The sequence below is a fragment of the Pleurodeles waltl genome, chromosome 3_1 (genome assembly GCF_031143425.1).
Source record: "Pleurodeles waltl isolate 20211129_DDA chromosome 3_1, aPleWal1.hap1.20221129, whole genome shotgun sequence".
In the NCBI taxonomy this organism is placed as follows: domain Eukaryota; kingdom Metazoa; phylum Chordata; class Amphibia; order Caudata; family Salamandridae; genus Pleurodeles; species Pleurodeles waltl.
The window spans coordinates 1,036,023,402-1,036,038,915 of NC_090440.1; the positions used below are offsets into that span (position 1 = coordinate 1,036,023,402).

The 15,514-nt window shown below is 43.4% G+C and overlaps 1 protein-coding gene across 2 annotated transcripts in view; it reads right to left on the reverse strand.

The window, feature by feature from the left end:
* HACD2 (3-hydroxyacyl-CoA dehydratase 2) overlaps positions 1–15,514 on the reverse strand; it is a 113,782-nt gene that overhangs the window by 57,357 nt on the left and 40,911 nt on the right. For both annotated transcript variants that reach the window (XM_069224315.1, XM_069224316.1), the window contains one exon: positions 5,204–5,321. In XM_069224315.1, coding sequence (XP_069080416.1) covers positions 5,204–5,321 — 118 coding nt within the window. The remainder of the gene's footprint in view (positions 1–5,203; positions 5,322–15,514) is intronic.

A 15,514-nucleotide genomic window follows, 5' to 3' on the forward strand; every position in this document is an offset into this window, starting at 1 on the left:
CTACCTATACAGAGAGGTGTCCCGTCTCATTATGAGATGGGCCAGGTAAATACCGAGGGCCCGATTCACAAAGGTAAACTTCCACTTTTCTTTGAGGTTACTGTTTTGCAATTCACAAAGGAACGTCACAAGTAGCTTGAAGACGGCCGATGATTTTATGTGCGGAATCTCCACCAACAGTGTGGAGACTCTGCAGTCATAAAAATACAACTCGTGAAGTTCCTTTGTGAATTGCAAAAAAATGTAAACTCACAGAAAAGCGTACATTTACCTTTGTAAATTAGGCACTTAATATTTAACAAAACAGAAAGCTAGGCAGGAACATCTAGTTTGCCCCAACACTAGAAAAGTTGTAGGAAACGAAGCAGCAAGGAAAGGTGTACCTGTGTCACCCAGATTATGGCCCAAAATAAAAATGTTGGCAGCCTAGTTGTAGGCACAGGCTTAGCAATAACCATTCCAAATGTAAATCTGGGCACGCACAATAGTTCTACCATGGGATCTGCTGGGTCTGATGAAGGGGCAAAAGCTAAATTTCAGAATAATGGTGCTCAAACATCCATCACTTACTCTGAAAAAAAACTCATAATAGAGGCTATGTACTGCTAAGTCCCAAGATCCACCTTTGAGCAGTCTAACAGAGCCTTGTCGAAATCAATCCAAGGTCACTTGTGGACCAACATCTCGTGCAACACATAGGTTGTGCCTAATTCAGATCAGCAATACTCAAATACTGACATCTAAAAAAACAGTACAGGATTAATGGAGGTCAGGCCAGCAAATGTACTCTCCAACAGCACAGTATTAAGGTTACTTTGCAGTAAAAGAGCGGGATACCCAGAGATGATACAACTATCAAATTCAAAAACTTTATCAGCTAGAATAACAATCAATAGAAGTTTTGTAGGCAATTTAAACTCCAAATTTGGAAAAACACTAATCAAGCACTGTCAGCATTTTAAGTTTTGCCTTAAGGATAAACTCAAATAAAATATCCTTATGATAGACAATAAAGGTTGCCATAGAATTACAATTTCACCAAGGCTTAGTGAACAAACTGATATCAATGGGATCATTAGGCACAGATTCTAGGAATTCTGCAGTATCAGAGGGAATCTGATTCTGGGTTGAGAACCTGAAAGGATACCTTTGTCAGCATTCCAAATCAGTCATTCCTGTATTTGAAAGTTGCTGGAATTTTTCAAATAATAATGCACTTGATAATTTAAACATTGTATATGTTTGCAGGAAACGTGGCAGACCGAGGATCGGAAAATAAATGGGTTTCTATTTTAAGGGAAAAAGGTTATTAGATCGAACCATCGTCAGGTTAGCGGTGGTCTAACTACAATGTTATTTACTGCTTGCAATAGGTCGGGTTTGCATATTCCAAATGAGAGGTAACCTTGTAAAGGTATTGAAAACTGAGCACCTTCCACTTAAGTGGATTAGCTGTAAAACACCCTTATTTCACCTAGAAGGAAGAAATTGAACACTCAAATCGCAGCATGCAGTGGGGCAGGAATCAATGCTGGGCACTTTACAAAGATATTTTTCTTTTCTGGTGTGGTATTTGATACTATATAAAACTCATTAGTTATTTAACTTCCACTTGTTTGGCTACATCAAACAGTTACTGGTTTGACTTCTTAGTAACACAAAAGGATGATGGACTGAGTGCTGAACAATGCAAACACTCACCCCCAGTCACAGATCTGGGTTTAATCCATCATTCTTTTGCTCACCATGCCACCCCAGTTTGGACCCAGCCATATGCAAATCAGTCTTGACCCTGTTCCTCATGAGAACAGTCCAGCCCAAACTGCCAAGCCAGGTCCTCAGCATTTGTATTGGTTTTTAGTGCTGCTAAAAATTCTTCCTGGTTCAGTGGCGGCTAACTTGTTTTAGATCCTCTCTATATTGGCCATCTGGGCAGAGATTTCAAATGTTCGTCATTGGTTTGCAAATGATGCTTTCTAATCTGTGATGCTAAATATGAGTATATTATTGTATAATACAGGGACGCCTACAATCCCAGTATTCCCATTTCCTGATTGAAATCGAGCTGTGACATCACGTGTCACCTGTAACAAGCAAATGACATAACTGCTCAAATATGAATTATTACAATTGAGTTGAGAAAGTCCCACATCCAACAACCAAGGTAAAAGGCAGGTCACAAAGCATTATTACGGCTGCAATTTAAACATTTTTCATCTAATCTGTTTTCCTAACAGAAGAGTGGTTAGCACAAAGAAAATATTTATGCCAACCTATTTATCTTTTGCACATTGTTCATTACACCAAAGAAAGAATCTCTCTGCCTGTTACTACTCTTTCAGAGCTACATTTTTAAATCGGATTCCCACTAAACTGAATCTAATAACGTTTTGCAACAAATTATTGATTGCTGATCGGTGGGTTTATTTTGCAATGCAGATTTCGCTTTTATTCTTTATGTCTGCATCTATACTATCTCTTTGATATGAAAGAGCAGGACATGCAGCATTTAAGCAGTTTCTGGGAAGGGGAAGAGTGTGGATGTGTATTACAACACTAAAATACCCTCTTCCGTATGTTAAAATGATGCTATTAAGTTGCCTCACAGTTCCATAACTAAAGAAAGAATCTCTGCCTTCAGCATTGTTCCTCTATATGGTCACAAAACTCCTCAATGGCTTGCAATACTCCTATATTGTGTGGCCAGGGGTACTTTATATGCCTTAGTAGTGTACAGTTACTGAAGAATTATAATATTGTGTTAATGCAGGTGGCCAAAATCTAAGTCCAAGGTAATGATCAGTGTCAGTGGGGGCATCAATCAGGGTTGCATTATATCAAAGTGTCTAATATCTAAAGTTTATCCTACTCACCACAGTCAGAAGTTATCACATGATGTCCTTTCCTATACTCTGTGGGGGCATCTGATGGATCACTCAATTGGTATGACTGATTAAATTGAAATATTTGTTTAGGCTGTTTATGATCTTTAGAAGCATGCGGGTAGCGAGATTTACCCAGGCTTTGGGACTCGCCCTGGTATCATTTGGTCCATGGTTATCTCAGAGAATGCATCTCTACTTGGGGAAGCCACATGATTACACCACTATACACGAAAAAGCAGTATACAACAAATTTACTTTCCAAAGAAACTACTGGCCTATCCTGTTGTTAGGCTGATGATGTGCCTCAGAATGTATCTTTTTTGATCCAATAGCTTTAAGCAGCATCAGCAACTCAGAACAACTTTAAAAAAAATAGGCTGCATTAGCACCTTTAAATAGGAATGATTTATTAAGAAACTGGTACACTTTGGGGTGGGGGGTCTAACCTGCTTCTACAAACTAAGGAATCTATAGTATTTCTCGCCAACTAATTATTTCAAATCTACCTATAGTTCCATACCATATGAAAACAATGGTATTTTATTTAGTCTATTTTACCTTCTTCTTCCGACACGTTCTATCTTTTCCTAAGTCTTTAGAAAATGGGCTTAAAAGAAATCCTACAAATCTGTGTATTCAAAACGAAGGGCAAAGCCTATCGACTAATAAGAACAAACAGCATCATTGTTGGCATTTTCAGAGGCCAATAATTTGTGACATAAACCCAAGTACAAGTATGTGCAATGTGAAGATGACAAACAGTGCTAGAACACTGTAAAATGACATATTTGCAACCAATCACCTCCTACCCCTTCCCCCCAAAAAATAAATAAATAGAAAGCATGGTGTGCTTGGGGAGGTCACAAAATGTCCAAACTCATCCACACAAAAAGAAGGGACCTCAGAAGGAAACCAGCAGGCATGTAAGCTTGTGGACTTGACCTGGCTGTGTGCAGGGACATTTTTGTGAGCCAAACTTCAGTTGATGGCCTTTATGATTTGGGGGCATATACTTCTCTCCTTTGAACTGCAGGTCATGGGCATCCAACAATCTGAAGAAGGGAGAATGTGGACAAAGCAGTACAAAAAAAAAAAAAAAAAAAAAAAACACACTGAGGAAGCCGAAGTAGAACTAGACTATGATTCACAGACTTTTGCCATGTGGTATGCTCACCCACTTCGGAACTCAGAGTGAGTAAAGGAAGCAATATGCTTTAGATAGTAGTCATTTAAACTGTGCATTCCGCTGCACAGAACAAAGGTGGAGATATACCTGAAGACCACAGCGGAGGAACTAAGAGAGAAGATAAAACAAGAGACTACATTGGGGCATTGGGAGTCGGAGTAAGGGAGAGAAGAGAAACAACAGTGACCTTGTAGAACTCAATCAACTTAAGATTAATTTTAATAGCATAAAAAAGTCACTTGAAGAAATGCGGCCTTTAAAGACACACAGGTTGGTCTTTGCTGCCTAAGGAGTGTAACTGCTTATATAGGAGTTAGGAGTTGTTCAAAATGTGAGAGATGGTGGGTAGGGGGTTCTTGAGTGCAGCAGATAATCGAGAGGATGCATGTTGGTTAGGAGGTAGGATGTTGTGTGCAAGTGGTGTAGGAACTGATCGTAAGAGTGCTACTGGAATGTGAAGTGTCAGCTTCTCATCTCAAACAACGGAAGCCCTAAGATCTAGCAGATTTCATAAACAGATGCTTACACTGCACATTAATAAGCAGGTCATCGGAAATTTGTGAGTTACGTGCAACATTAAAACATGTTTGCATTCCTACAACAGTTCAAGGCTATGTCTGGACAATAGTACCGTAAGGGTGATATCTAAAAACAACAATATTACATAGACATAAACACATCTTTAAGACAGTTAAAGAGTGTGACTCTGGGTTACTCATAAAACATGGAAATATCAAACATAGGCACCCTGCAAGCAAGCTGATATTACCAGAGCTAATTTACTTGCAACTGCCAAATAATCGCTCGCAAATAAATTGGTTCATCACACACCGTGGAGCTTAGGTGGGGTGGGATAAAGCTTCAGGTGGTACGGTAGAAAAGTCGCAAACAGGCTGGCCTTGAGCTTAAAAAAAAGCCCTCTCTCCTTTAAGCTTCACTCACCACAAAAAAGTGCACACATTACAAAATGGGCCTATACAAGCACACTAAAGTTTGCAGAACTCACCTTAAAGAAGAGGAAGGTACTGGGACAAAACCCTAGCCAGCAGCAGCCAATGCCATTAACTTATCATTCACTTTTAGCGCAGAGCAGGTGTGGATGCAAAATAATTCACAAAAACTTGCCACTCACCTCAAGAAGAGCTCCCGTTTGGAAATATTTTAAAGGTTTCTCTATTGCATAATAAAGGCCGTGATAGCTGCCCTTGGTAAGATAAGCTCGGACTAGGCCAACTGCAATTACAAGCCACCTAGTAAACAAACAAAAACAATTGTCATTCAAAATTTAAGGAGGAAAATTACCACATCTGATTTATAGACAATCAATACACCACAGCAAAAACTACCTTCAGTAACGGAAACAAAATATTCAAGACAACAGAAAGTTGTGCCAAACACAGTATCTCTATATTATTATTTAGGCTTCGGTGTCTAAGACAAATAGAGGTTGACCCATCTCAAAACACAGAGCAATAAAAATAGTAGTTATGTGATTAACCAATGTGTTGGTGACCTACATTATAGGAAATTAGTGTTAGTGTATATACTCGGTCATGGAATTTTCATCACATTTATAGACTTGAAATACAATGACCTACGGTTGGAAGGATTCCCGAACAATTGCAAGCCCTCACAGAAACGGCTGGGACATGTTAAGAGCGACCATTCTTATAATTCTATGTCAGGACCAAGGCAAGGATTATGCCTTCTTTCTCCACTTTACTAAACAGCAGCCAACCTTACATAAGAACTACTATTCCCATGAGAACTTGGGAACCGGATTACAAAAAGAACCAATCCAAATACAAATTAAAACCGATCAGGAACAGGCGGTCCCAGTATAGTCAATTATCTATTTTCAGTGTTACTCTTTCTTCGCTATTGTTTCCTAATGTGTGTATTTTTTTTTACATTTATTGATTTACTCTGTTTATACAACGTCGGGGCAATGGTATTGTTCCTTCGCGATCGTTTTTCTCTGTGACTTGGTGCACTAGCGATATTCGACCACCACCAGGTGGCGCCTGTTGGAACACTCACATCGAAGAGACGTGCTGAGGAGAACGCACGGCTTCGTTTCCTGTCAGACTTCGAAGTCGAGGCTGCACGTCATCCTCTAGCCGTGCGTGCAGCTCTCTCTGTATTTTTTCTTCCCTCAGCCTGGAGAGTGACGCCCTTTATTAAGGGTCTATACCCTCTAGACGCCCCATTTGTTTTATTGGGGGTCTGTATCTGTTACAGCTTTCTACGCTCTACAGGGTCGGTATTTGGACATTTCTGCCCTTTTTTTGGGACATGTTCCCAGGCAGGTTTCTCCTCTAATAACGCATTTATTGTATATGAAGAGGTTTGAGCCCCATTTAAACTATTTTCTGTGCACTGGGTTGAAGTGTCCTGGGCGGATGCCCTTGTACAATAGTGTGAATTCGCACTTTTAATCCTTAGCTGGCACCCAGCTCTCAAAGAATTATATATTGTTGAATACATTTAAAGAATGGAATTAATGGATGATGAGGAGTTCTTTGAAGCTGTTGATGCCTCTATTTATAGAGCAGTTTCTGAAACAATTGGTCCCGAAGGACAGACTTTCAACAGATTGCACGTGAGTGTGCAAAATTAACAGCCTCTATTCTGACTCCCTCAGCGCCACCTATGTCCCTTAATGATTCTCAATCTCTACCACTGCCACAACTCCGGCAAAGCGTTGTCGTGAGGCAGGAGTTATCACGATGTTGTCAACCATGTTAAAAATTCCCTTTTACTCTCTGCTGATTCCTCGCATTCCTTAGATCCTCAACCCCACTCTCCGGCTCTCCAATATACTGACTCATCTGGAGATCAAGATGATGACGCCAGATCATCCAGACCGTGGCTTTCTTCCAATTCTCAACCTACTCCTTAAGAGTTCATTTTGGACATTTCTGATAGATAGACCCAGACGAAATGATCCATCCTAGGTCTTCTGAAAGGGCCCTGTCTGATCAAGTCACAAATTACATGGCAGGTCGCATCTGGAAACCTTTGTAGAAGGATTCCCATAATTGTCTTAGGGCTGAGTGCCCCCGCACCTTCTCCACTTCATAAAGTAGCTTTAACTCCTGAACTGGACTCCAGACGTCTACATTCTTGCAGAAATTTATAAAGGACCCTAAACAGGGATTAGATAGGTCGTGGTGTGCTTGTCAAGATAAGCTATTGGATATTTTAGACCCTTTAACAAAAATTCTCAACATGGCCGAGGACGTGAAATCCTCAGGCGTGCTCATTTCTCGCGATATCCTCTCAAGATGGCTATATTTCTAGGCAATGCAAATTGTCCGCTATCTACTGAGCGGCTCCATTCTCTCCTCATTAAAGTGGATCCCACATTAGGAGATTTAGCCGATTCAGAAGTAGGCACTGTGGCCCAAGGTGGATTATTTGGTAAACCCTTCATAAAAGAACTGGGAAAATGTGTTAACACTTTCACTTCCTTGCATAAGGCACAATCATCAATGAAAAGGGTTTTCCCACGGGCCAGTCGAGGCAGGGGCCGCTCAACCGGGCTGCACAAGCACCTACCTCTTTCAGAGGCCAAGGCTCCAGACAAAACCAGTTTCGGGACCATTCCAGATTCGCCAACTTCTACCCCACAAGAGGCAGGTGCTTCAGGTATCAAGGTGGCAGAGGAGCTTCATCAGCCAATTCGGGTGAGTGTTATCCCTTCTTCCCTTCTAAAAGTAGGGGGCCACTTGGCAGATTTTATCCAGGCATGGGAGTCATGCATGGGTCTTGCAGACAGTCAAGGGTTTTTAGACAGAGTTTGTTGGTACTCCCACACAAGTTTCTCGTCCAAGTCCCCTTGTGTTTTCCTCTCAAGATACCATTCTGGTGGACACGGAGGTTGCGGCACTGTTAGACAGAGGAGCTATTTCTCTGACTGTGCTGCATCCTCAGGGGTTCATCAGCAATCTATTTGTAGTAGACAAAGCCGATGGAGGTCGACGACCAGTCAGCAATCTAAGGGAGTTCAATGAATGGCTGGTTTATCACCATTTCAAACTGGAGGGAATCCATCTTCTTCGAGACGTCTTGCGCCCTATGGATTGGTTAGCTCGTCTAGATCTAAAGGACGCTTATTTGACCATTCTCATCTTTCTGCCACACAGGCATTTTCTTCAGTTCATCTGGAGAAATCAGACTTTTGAGTTCACAACCCTTCCATTCGGTCTCTCCTCAGCACCATGGTGCTTCACAAACGTTCTCAGGCCCGTTGTGGAACACCTCAGGGCGTTCGATTAATAGTTTATCTCGATTATATCTTACTCTTGGCTCAGTGTCCCAGAAAACTCTCCGCCCAACTTCAGATGACTGCCAACTTATTACAAAACCTAGGCTTTGTCATCAACAACTCCAAAACTCTATTAATCCCTCCTCAAAGGACAGTTTTCCTAGGTTTCACCAGAGACTCAATCTCCGCTACCTTAAGTCTTCCATCTCGAAAGATGACAAAGATTCGTCAGGAACTGAGACGTACTCTGACCAAGAAAAGTGTTTCACTTCGGCCGATTGCTTGCTTAGTGGGACTTCTTTATTCATCTCTACAAGCAATTTTGCCTAGTCCTCTCCATTATCGGGCTTTTCAATGCCTAGAAGCATATCATCTTCACAAAGGATTCACCTACTCTCAGAAAGTTCTTCTCTCAGAAGAATCAATAGGAAAAATACATTGGTGGCTATCACATATAGGGGGTTATTACAACTTTGGAGGAGGTGTTAATCTGTCCCAAAAGTGACGGATATACCACCAGCCGTATTACGAGTCCATTATATCCTATGGAACTCGTAATACGGCTGGTGGTATATCCGTCACTTTACCGTCACTTTTGGGACGGATTAACACCTCCTCCAAAGTTGTAATAACCCCCATAGAGTCCTGGAATGGGAAAGCTATCTTCGGTTCTGCTCCGGATCACATAATCAAGTCAGATGCCAGCAGATCAGGCTAGGGCGCTCGTTGCAGAGCTTTTTCCACAGGGTGGGGGGTGCACTGGTCTCCAGAGGAACAAACTTTACATATTAATTGTCTGGAGCGTTTAGCTGGGTCATTTGTAGTCAAGTGCTGCACCAAAGACTCAATCCACTTGTGTGTTCTCCTGCAGATGGACAATATGTCTGCGGGCCGTTATATAACCATCTTGGGGGCACTCGTTCCAAGGCTCTTTCCAATCTGGCGGCCAGTTTTTGGCAGCTTTGTCTGATCATCAAATTTCAGTCACTGCTCAATACATACCGGGTGCTAAAAAAAATAATAATAATAAGACTGCGGACTTTCATTCCAGACATTTCAGAGACTCCAGTCTTTGGAAACTTTATCCAGAGGTGTTTTCTCATCTTCAGGATGTATGCGGTCCATTTACAATATATCTTGTTGCATCCAGATTGGATTATCAGCTTCCCAGATTTTTCAGCTGGAAACCGGATCCTTTGGCAACCGCCACAGATGCTTTTCCTTCAGGACTTGAGTCGGGAGAAAGGTTATGCTTTTCCCCCGTTTGAAATGATAACTCGAACATCTGCTCATGTTCGTTGCCAACAAACAGACATAGTTCTGGTGACACCAATTTGGAACTCGCAAGTCTGGTTTCCGGTTCTTCTGGAACTTTCTTGGGATTCTCCAATCTGACTCCCCCTATTTCCCTCGCTGCTTCTCAATCCGGACAATACGCCTCATCAGATTATTCTGGAAGGCTCTCTTTCATTGATGGCATAGCAAATTACCAGGGACAGTGGTTGGTCTCAAGTCTTTCGCAACAAACTTAGGACCTATTATCAAAGGCTTGGGCTCCCAGCACGTCTAAGCATTGGAGATCCACTTGGGGTCGATGGGCCTGTTGGTGTTTGCGAAGGAGTTGCAATCCTGTGGAAGCTGATGTTGTGCATGTTCTTAATTTCTTGGCTTATCTCGCTTCTAAGGGAATGGCATTTTGATCCATTAATACTTTCAGGTCTGCTATTTCAGCTGGACACTGTATGGTTGATGATGTTCCTCTAGGGAAACATAAATTAGTATTGTAGGAAGTTGGCTCTGTATGTGCTATTTCAAAGTAAGGAATAGCATGCACAGAGTCCAAGGGTTCCCCTTAGAGGTAAAATAGTGGTAAAAAGAGATAATACTAATGCTCTATTTTGTGGTAGTGTGGTCGAGCAGTAGGCTTATCCAAGGAGTAGTGTTAAGCATTTGTTGTACATACACATAGACAATAAATGAGGTACACACACTCAGAGACAAATCCAGCCAATAGGTTTTGTTATAGAAAAATATCTTTTCTTATTTTATTTTAAGAACCACAGGTTCAAATTTAACATGTAATATCTTGTTGGAAAGGTATTGCAGGTAAGTACATTAGGAACTTTGAATCATTTCAATTGCATGTATACTTTTCAAGTTATTCACAAATAGCTATTTTAAAAGTGGACACTTAGTGCAATTTTCACAGTTCCTGGGGGAGGTAAGTTTTTGTTAGTTTTACCAGGTAAGTAAGACACTTACAGGGTTCAGTTCTTGGTCCAAGGTAGCCCACCGTTGGGGGTTCAGAGCAACCCCAAAGTTACCACACCAGCAGCTCAGGGCCGGTCAGGTGCAGAGTTCAAAGTGGTGCCCAAAACGCATAGGCTTCAATGGAGAGAAGGGGGTGCCCCGGTTCCAGTCTGCCAGCAGGTAAGTACCCGCGTCTTCGGAGGGCAGACCAGGGGGGTTTTGTAGGGCACCGGGGGGGACACAAGCCCACACAGAAATTTCACCCTCAGCGGCGCGGGGGCGGCCGGGTGCAGTGTTAGAACAAGCGTTGGGTTCGCAATGGAAGTCAATGAGAGATCAAGGGATCTCTTCAGCGCTGCAGGCAGGCAAGGGGGGGCTTCCTCGGGGAAACCTCCACTTGGGCAAGGGAGAGGGACTCCTGGGGGTCACTTCTGCAGTGAAAGTCCGGTCCTTCAGGTCCTGGGGGCTGCGGGTGCAGGGTCTTTTCCAGGCGTCGGGACTTAGGTTTCAGAGAGTCGCGGTCAGGGGAAGCCTCGGGATTCCCTCTGCAGGTGGCCCTGTGGGGGCTCAGGGGGGACAGGTTTTGGTACTCACAGTCGTAGAGTAGTCCGGGGGTCCTCCCTGAGGTGTTGGTTCTCCACCAGCCGAGTCGGGGTCGCCGGGTGCAGTGTTGCAAGTCTCACGCTTCTTGCGGGGAGATTGCAGGGTTCTTTAAAGCTGCTCCTTTGGATAAAGTTGCAGTCTTTTTGGAGCAGGTCCGCTGTCCTCGGGAGTTTCTTGTCGTCGTCGAAGCAGGGCAGTCCTCAGAGGATTCAGAGGTCGCTGGTCCCTTTGGAAGGCGTCGCTGGAGCAGAGTTCTTTGGAAGGCAGGAGACAGGCCGGTGAGTTTCTGGAGCCAAGGCAGTTGTTGTCTTCTGGTCTTCCTCTGCAGGGGTTTTCAGCTAGGCAGTCCTTCTTCTTCTTGTTGCAGGAATCTAAATTCTTAGGTTCAGGGAAGCCCTTAAATACTAAATTTAAGGGCGTGTTTAGGTCTGGGGGGTAGTAGCGAATGGCTACTAGCCCTGAGGGTGGGTACACCCTCTTTGTGCCTCCTCCCAAGGGGAGGGGGTCACATTCCTATCCCTATTGGGGGAATCCTCCTTCTTCAAGATGGAGGATTTCTAAAAGTCAGAGGCACCTCAGCTCAGGACACCTTAGGGGCTGTCCTGACTGGCCAGTGACTCCTCCTTGTTTTTCTCATTATCTCTCCTGGACTTGCCGCCAAAAGTGGGGGCTGGGTCCAGGAGGCGGGCATCTCCACTAGCTGGAGTGCCCTGGGGCATTGTAACACGAAGCTTGAGCCTTTGAAGCTCACTGCTAGGTGTTACAGTTCCTGCAGGGGGGAGGTGTGAAGCACCTCCACCCAGAGCAGGCTTTGTTTCTGTCCTCAGAGAGCACAAAGGCTCTCACCGCATGAGGTCAGACACTCGTCTCTCAGCAGCAGGCTGGCACAGACCAGTCAGTCCTGCACTGAACAATTGGGTAAAATACAGGGGGTATCTCTAAGATGCCCTCTGTGTGCATTTTTTAATAAATCCAACACTGGCATCAGTGTGGGTTTATTATTCTGAGAAGTTTGATACTAAACTTCCCAGTATTCAGTGTAGCCATTATGGAGCTGTGGAGTTCGTTTTTGACAGACTCCCAGCCCATATACTCTTATGGCTACCCTGCACTTACAATGTCTAAGGTTTTGCTTAGACACTGTAGGGGCATAGTGCTCATGCACATATGCCCTCACCTGTGGTATAGTGCACCCTGCCTTAGGGCTGTAAGGCCTACTAGAGGGGTGACTTACCTATGGCACAGGCAGTGGGAGGTTGGCATGGCACCCTGAGGGGAGTGCCATGTCGACTTAGTCATTTTCTCCCCATCAGCACACACAAGCTGGCAAGCAGTGTGTCTGTGCTGAGTGAGGGGTCCCTAGGGTGGCATAAGACATGCTGCAGCCCTTAGAGACCTTCCCTGGCATCAGGGCCCTTGGTACCAGGGGTACCAGTTACAAGGGACTTACCTAGGTGCCAGGGTTGTGCCAATTGTGGAAACAATGGTACATTTTAGGTGAAAGAACACTGGTGCTGGGGCCTGGTTAGCAGGGTCCCAGCACACTTCTCAGTCAAGTCAGCATCAGTATCAGGCAAAAAGTGGGGGGTAACTGCAACAGGGAGCCATTTCTTTACAAGTATGTCATCTCCTTCGCGGTATTAGACTTTCCTTGCCACCCGAGCCCCTCTTTGGGATGTCAATCAAGTATTGAATCTGTTCTTGGTCTTGGCAACATAATCAGTATCTTACCAGGAAAGAACTTTCTGCCAAGCTAGCCATGCTTCTTTGTCTCATATCCTGTAGAAGAGTTTCTGATGTCTGTGCCTTGGATGTATCTGATAGAACTTTCTCTCCTTCTGGGGTATCCTTTACAGTAAGTAGATGAACAAAAAAACAATACCAGAATAATCTCTTATCCTGCTTTCCCAGAAGTTCCATAGTTGTGTGTTGTTCGTTGTCTCAAAGCTTATGAGGAGATATTCGCCCTCCTGGAGAGTGCCAACTTCTTATTGCACTGCGTAAACCTCATGAAGCAGTTTCCTCACCTACCATTGCTCTGTGGGTTCGTTGAGTGATGCAGGAGGTTGGTATCAGCCTTTCCCTTTTTGGTGCCCATTCCACTCGTAGAGCTATGGATTCTAAAGCATTTACTTTGGATGCCCGTCTGGAGGATCTCATGAATGCATCAGACTGGTCTTCGGCCTCAACTTTCAAGAGATTCTATTTCAAGCCAGTTTTTGATATGGCTCAATTAGTGGTAAACAAGCTTTGAACTAGCATAATCCTCGCCTCCGGTCTGGACATAGAATGAAAAATTTTCTAGCTATCGTACCAGAAAGTTTCAACTCTATTAAGGACTCAGAGGCAAGGATTATCCTGCCCGGTTTTATAAAGAAAAACTTTTCAAGGAACCCCTTTCAATTTACGTGAACCCTCCCTTTATGTAGTAAGTAATTTTTATTTATCCATTTGGAGTTATTGTATTTAAACCTCTAAAAATGTAATGGATTGTTTAGATTTGTTCTGATGTCTCTTCCTTTCAGTCTTTTTCTTCAAAGTTCCGAATACCTTGTCTTAAGATTATCCTTTTTTCGTAGGAACTGAAACAGCAAAACAGAATACTTAACCATGGATGACAGCCTGGCTCACGCGAAGAAAGAGGAATCCTGGAAATAGATAATGGACTATATACTGGGTCTGCCTGTTCCTGATTGGTCCTTTTCGTACTCTGATTCCCAAGTTCTCATGGGAATAATAGTGCTTATGTAAGGTTGGCTGCTGATTAATAAAGCGGAGAAAGAAGGCATAATCCTCGCCTCCGAGTCCTTAGTAGAATTGTGATAGCTAGGACATTTTTCACTCCCTGCCGCAACGCAAGGCACTACAGTTTCACTTTTCTTGATAGAATATTCTTGAGCGCTCTACCTGAATTCCATCTTTTGCTCTGTGTTTTTTTTGCGTGTTTTTTTTTTTTTAGGTCTGGCTAGCCTGATTTTACTATTTAGGTCTGTTAACTATTTAGGTCTGTATACCTTAGTTGAGGAATAGAAGAAGAGACACAGAGAGGGGCTTTGATTTCGCCTGCATCTTGATTACCTTGAGTACAGCATTTGATTGTCAGAGAAAGCACATTTCTGCACAAACAGTGCTTATGCTGCTCTTTTGCCCTCTGTGTAAGTGTATGTTCAGTACAGCAAGGCTGAGTAGGTCATGGTTACAGGTAAATGTTTAGTCTTGGCTAACCCTCCAAAAGACCCTTTCTGCAGAAGATGTTCACGTTTTGTTTTAAAGGTCTTCATTTACATTTCTGCTAATACAGTGGTCAGTCAAGACTGACACGCCCCACCAAGTATGCTCGTGAGATATCAGCCATGAAAAGATGTGGAACAATGCACACCACCATTAGGATCTATTAGGAGGGTCGCAAAAAACAAACAAAAAAAAAAACAAACAAAAAAACACATAATATCATCTGAGCTCCAAAGCACTGGAAGTGAACATCCCAGCCAGCCCTTCTACAAAGGCAACAGTGAAAACGGAAGATATTCACATCTGGTCAACTAATTTGGTACGTATTTTTAATTTGACTTTTTAATGGTTTTCTTTGAAACTTTTACAAGAAATAAGAAGCCAATCAAAACAGCCTTCAATGAAGATAATCCCAAATAATAACCTCCCAGCCCCACCCATCCAAAATCCCTTCCACACCGGACTAGTCACAAGTAAATACAAAAAACATTACACATCGGCTTCAAGAATTAGAGGATCCAAATCAAGGTAGCAGTGCAGGATCGAGCAGTTCCAGGGCTTGCATAGTTTGTGGACACTTCTTACCCCTGTGCCCCTGTTCAAATATGAAAGAACAGGACCCAAAGTTGTTGGAAAATCTGAGATTTGCCTACCAGGTCATATGCTATTTTCTCAAACCACAACAGGTGCCAGATCTTGTGGAGACAAAGTTCACATGTTGGAGTTAGTGGTTTCCCCCTTGAAAGAGAGAATGTGGTGCTAAACCACTAGGAGAAGATGGGATATTCTTTTACCTGCTTTGGAATCGAATGGGTAGAATCTTACTAAGGAGGCGAAATCAGGGAGCTGGTCTAGGATCTGGCTCTGTGAAACTGCAGGAAAAATAATGCCCCAAAAGTCACAAGACCATACGATGTGCACGAGGGAGCCCCTGTATACATCCACCTCATGAGTGCTTGTCCATCTCCCATGTGCCATGGAAGGAGGGAACCACGGAGGTGCCAAGTTCCCTGATGCTTCACCCCCCTCCCCAGCCTGTCCCCAGTGAATGGTCAGAGGGACTGGGCCATTGTCAGACAGAATTGGTCC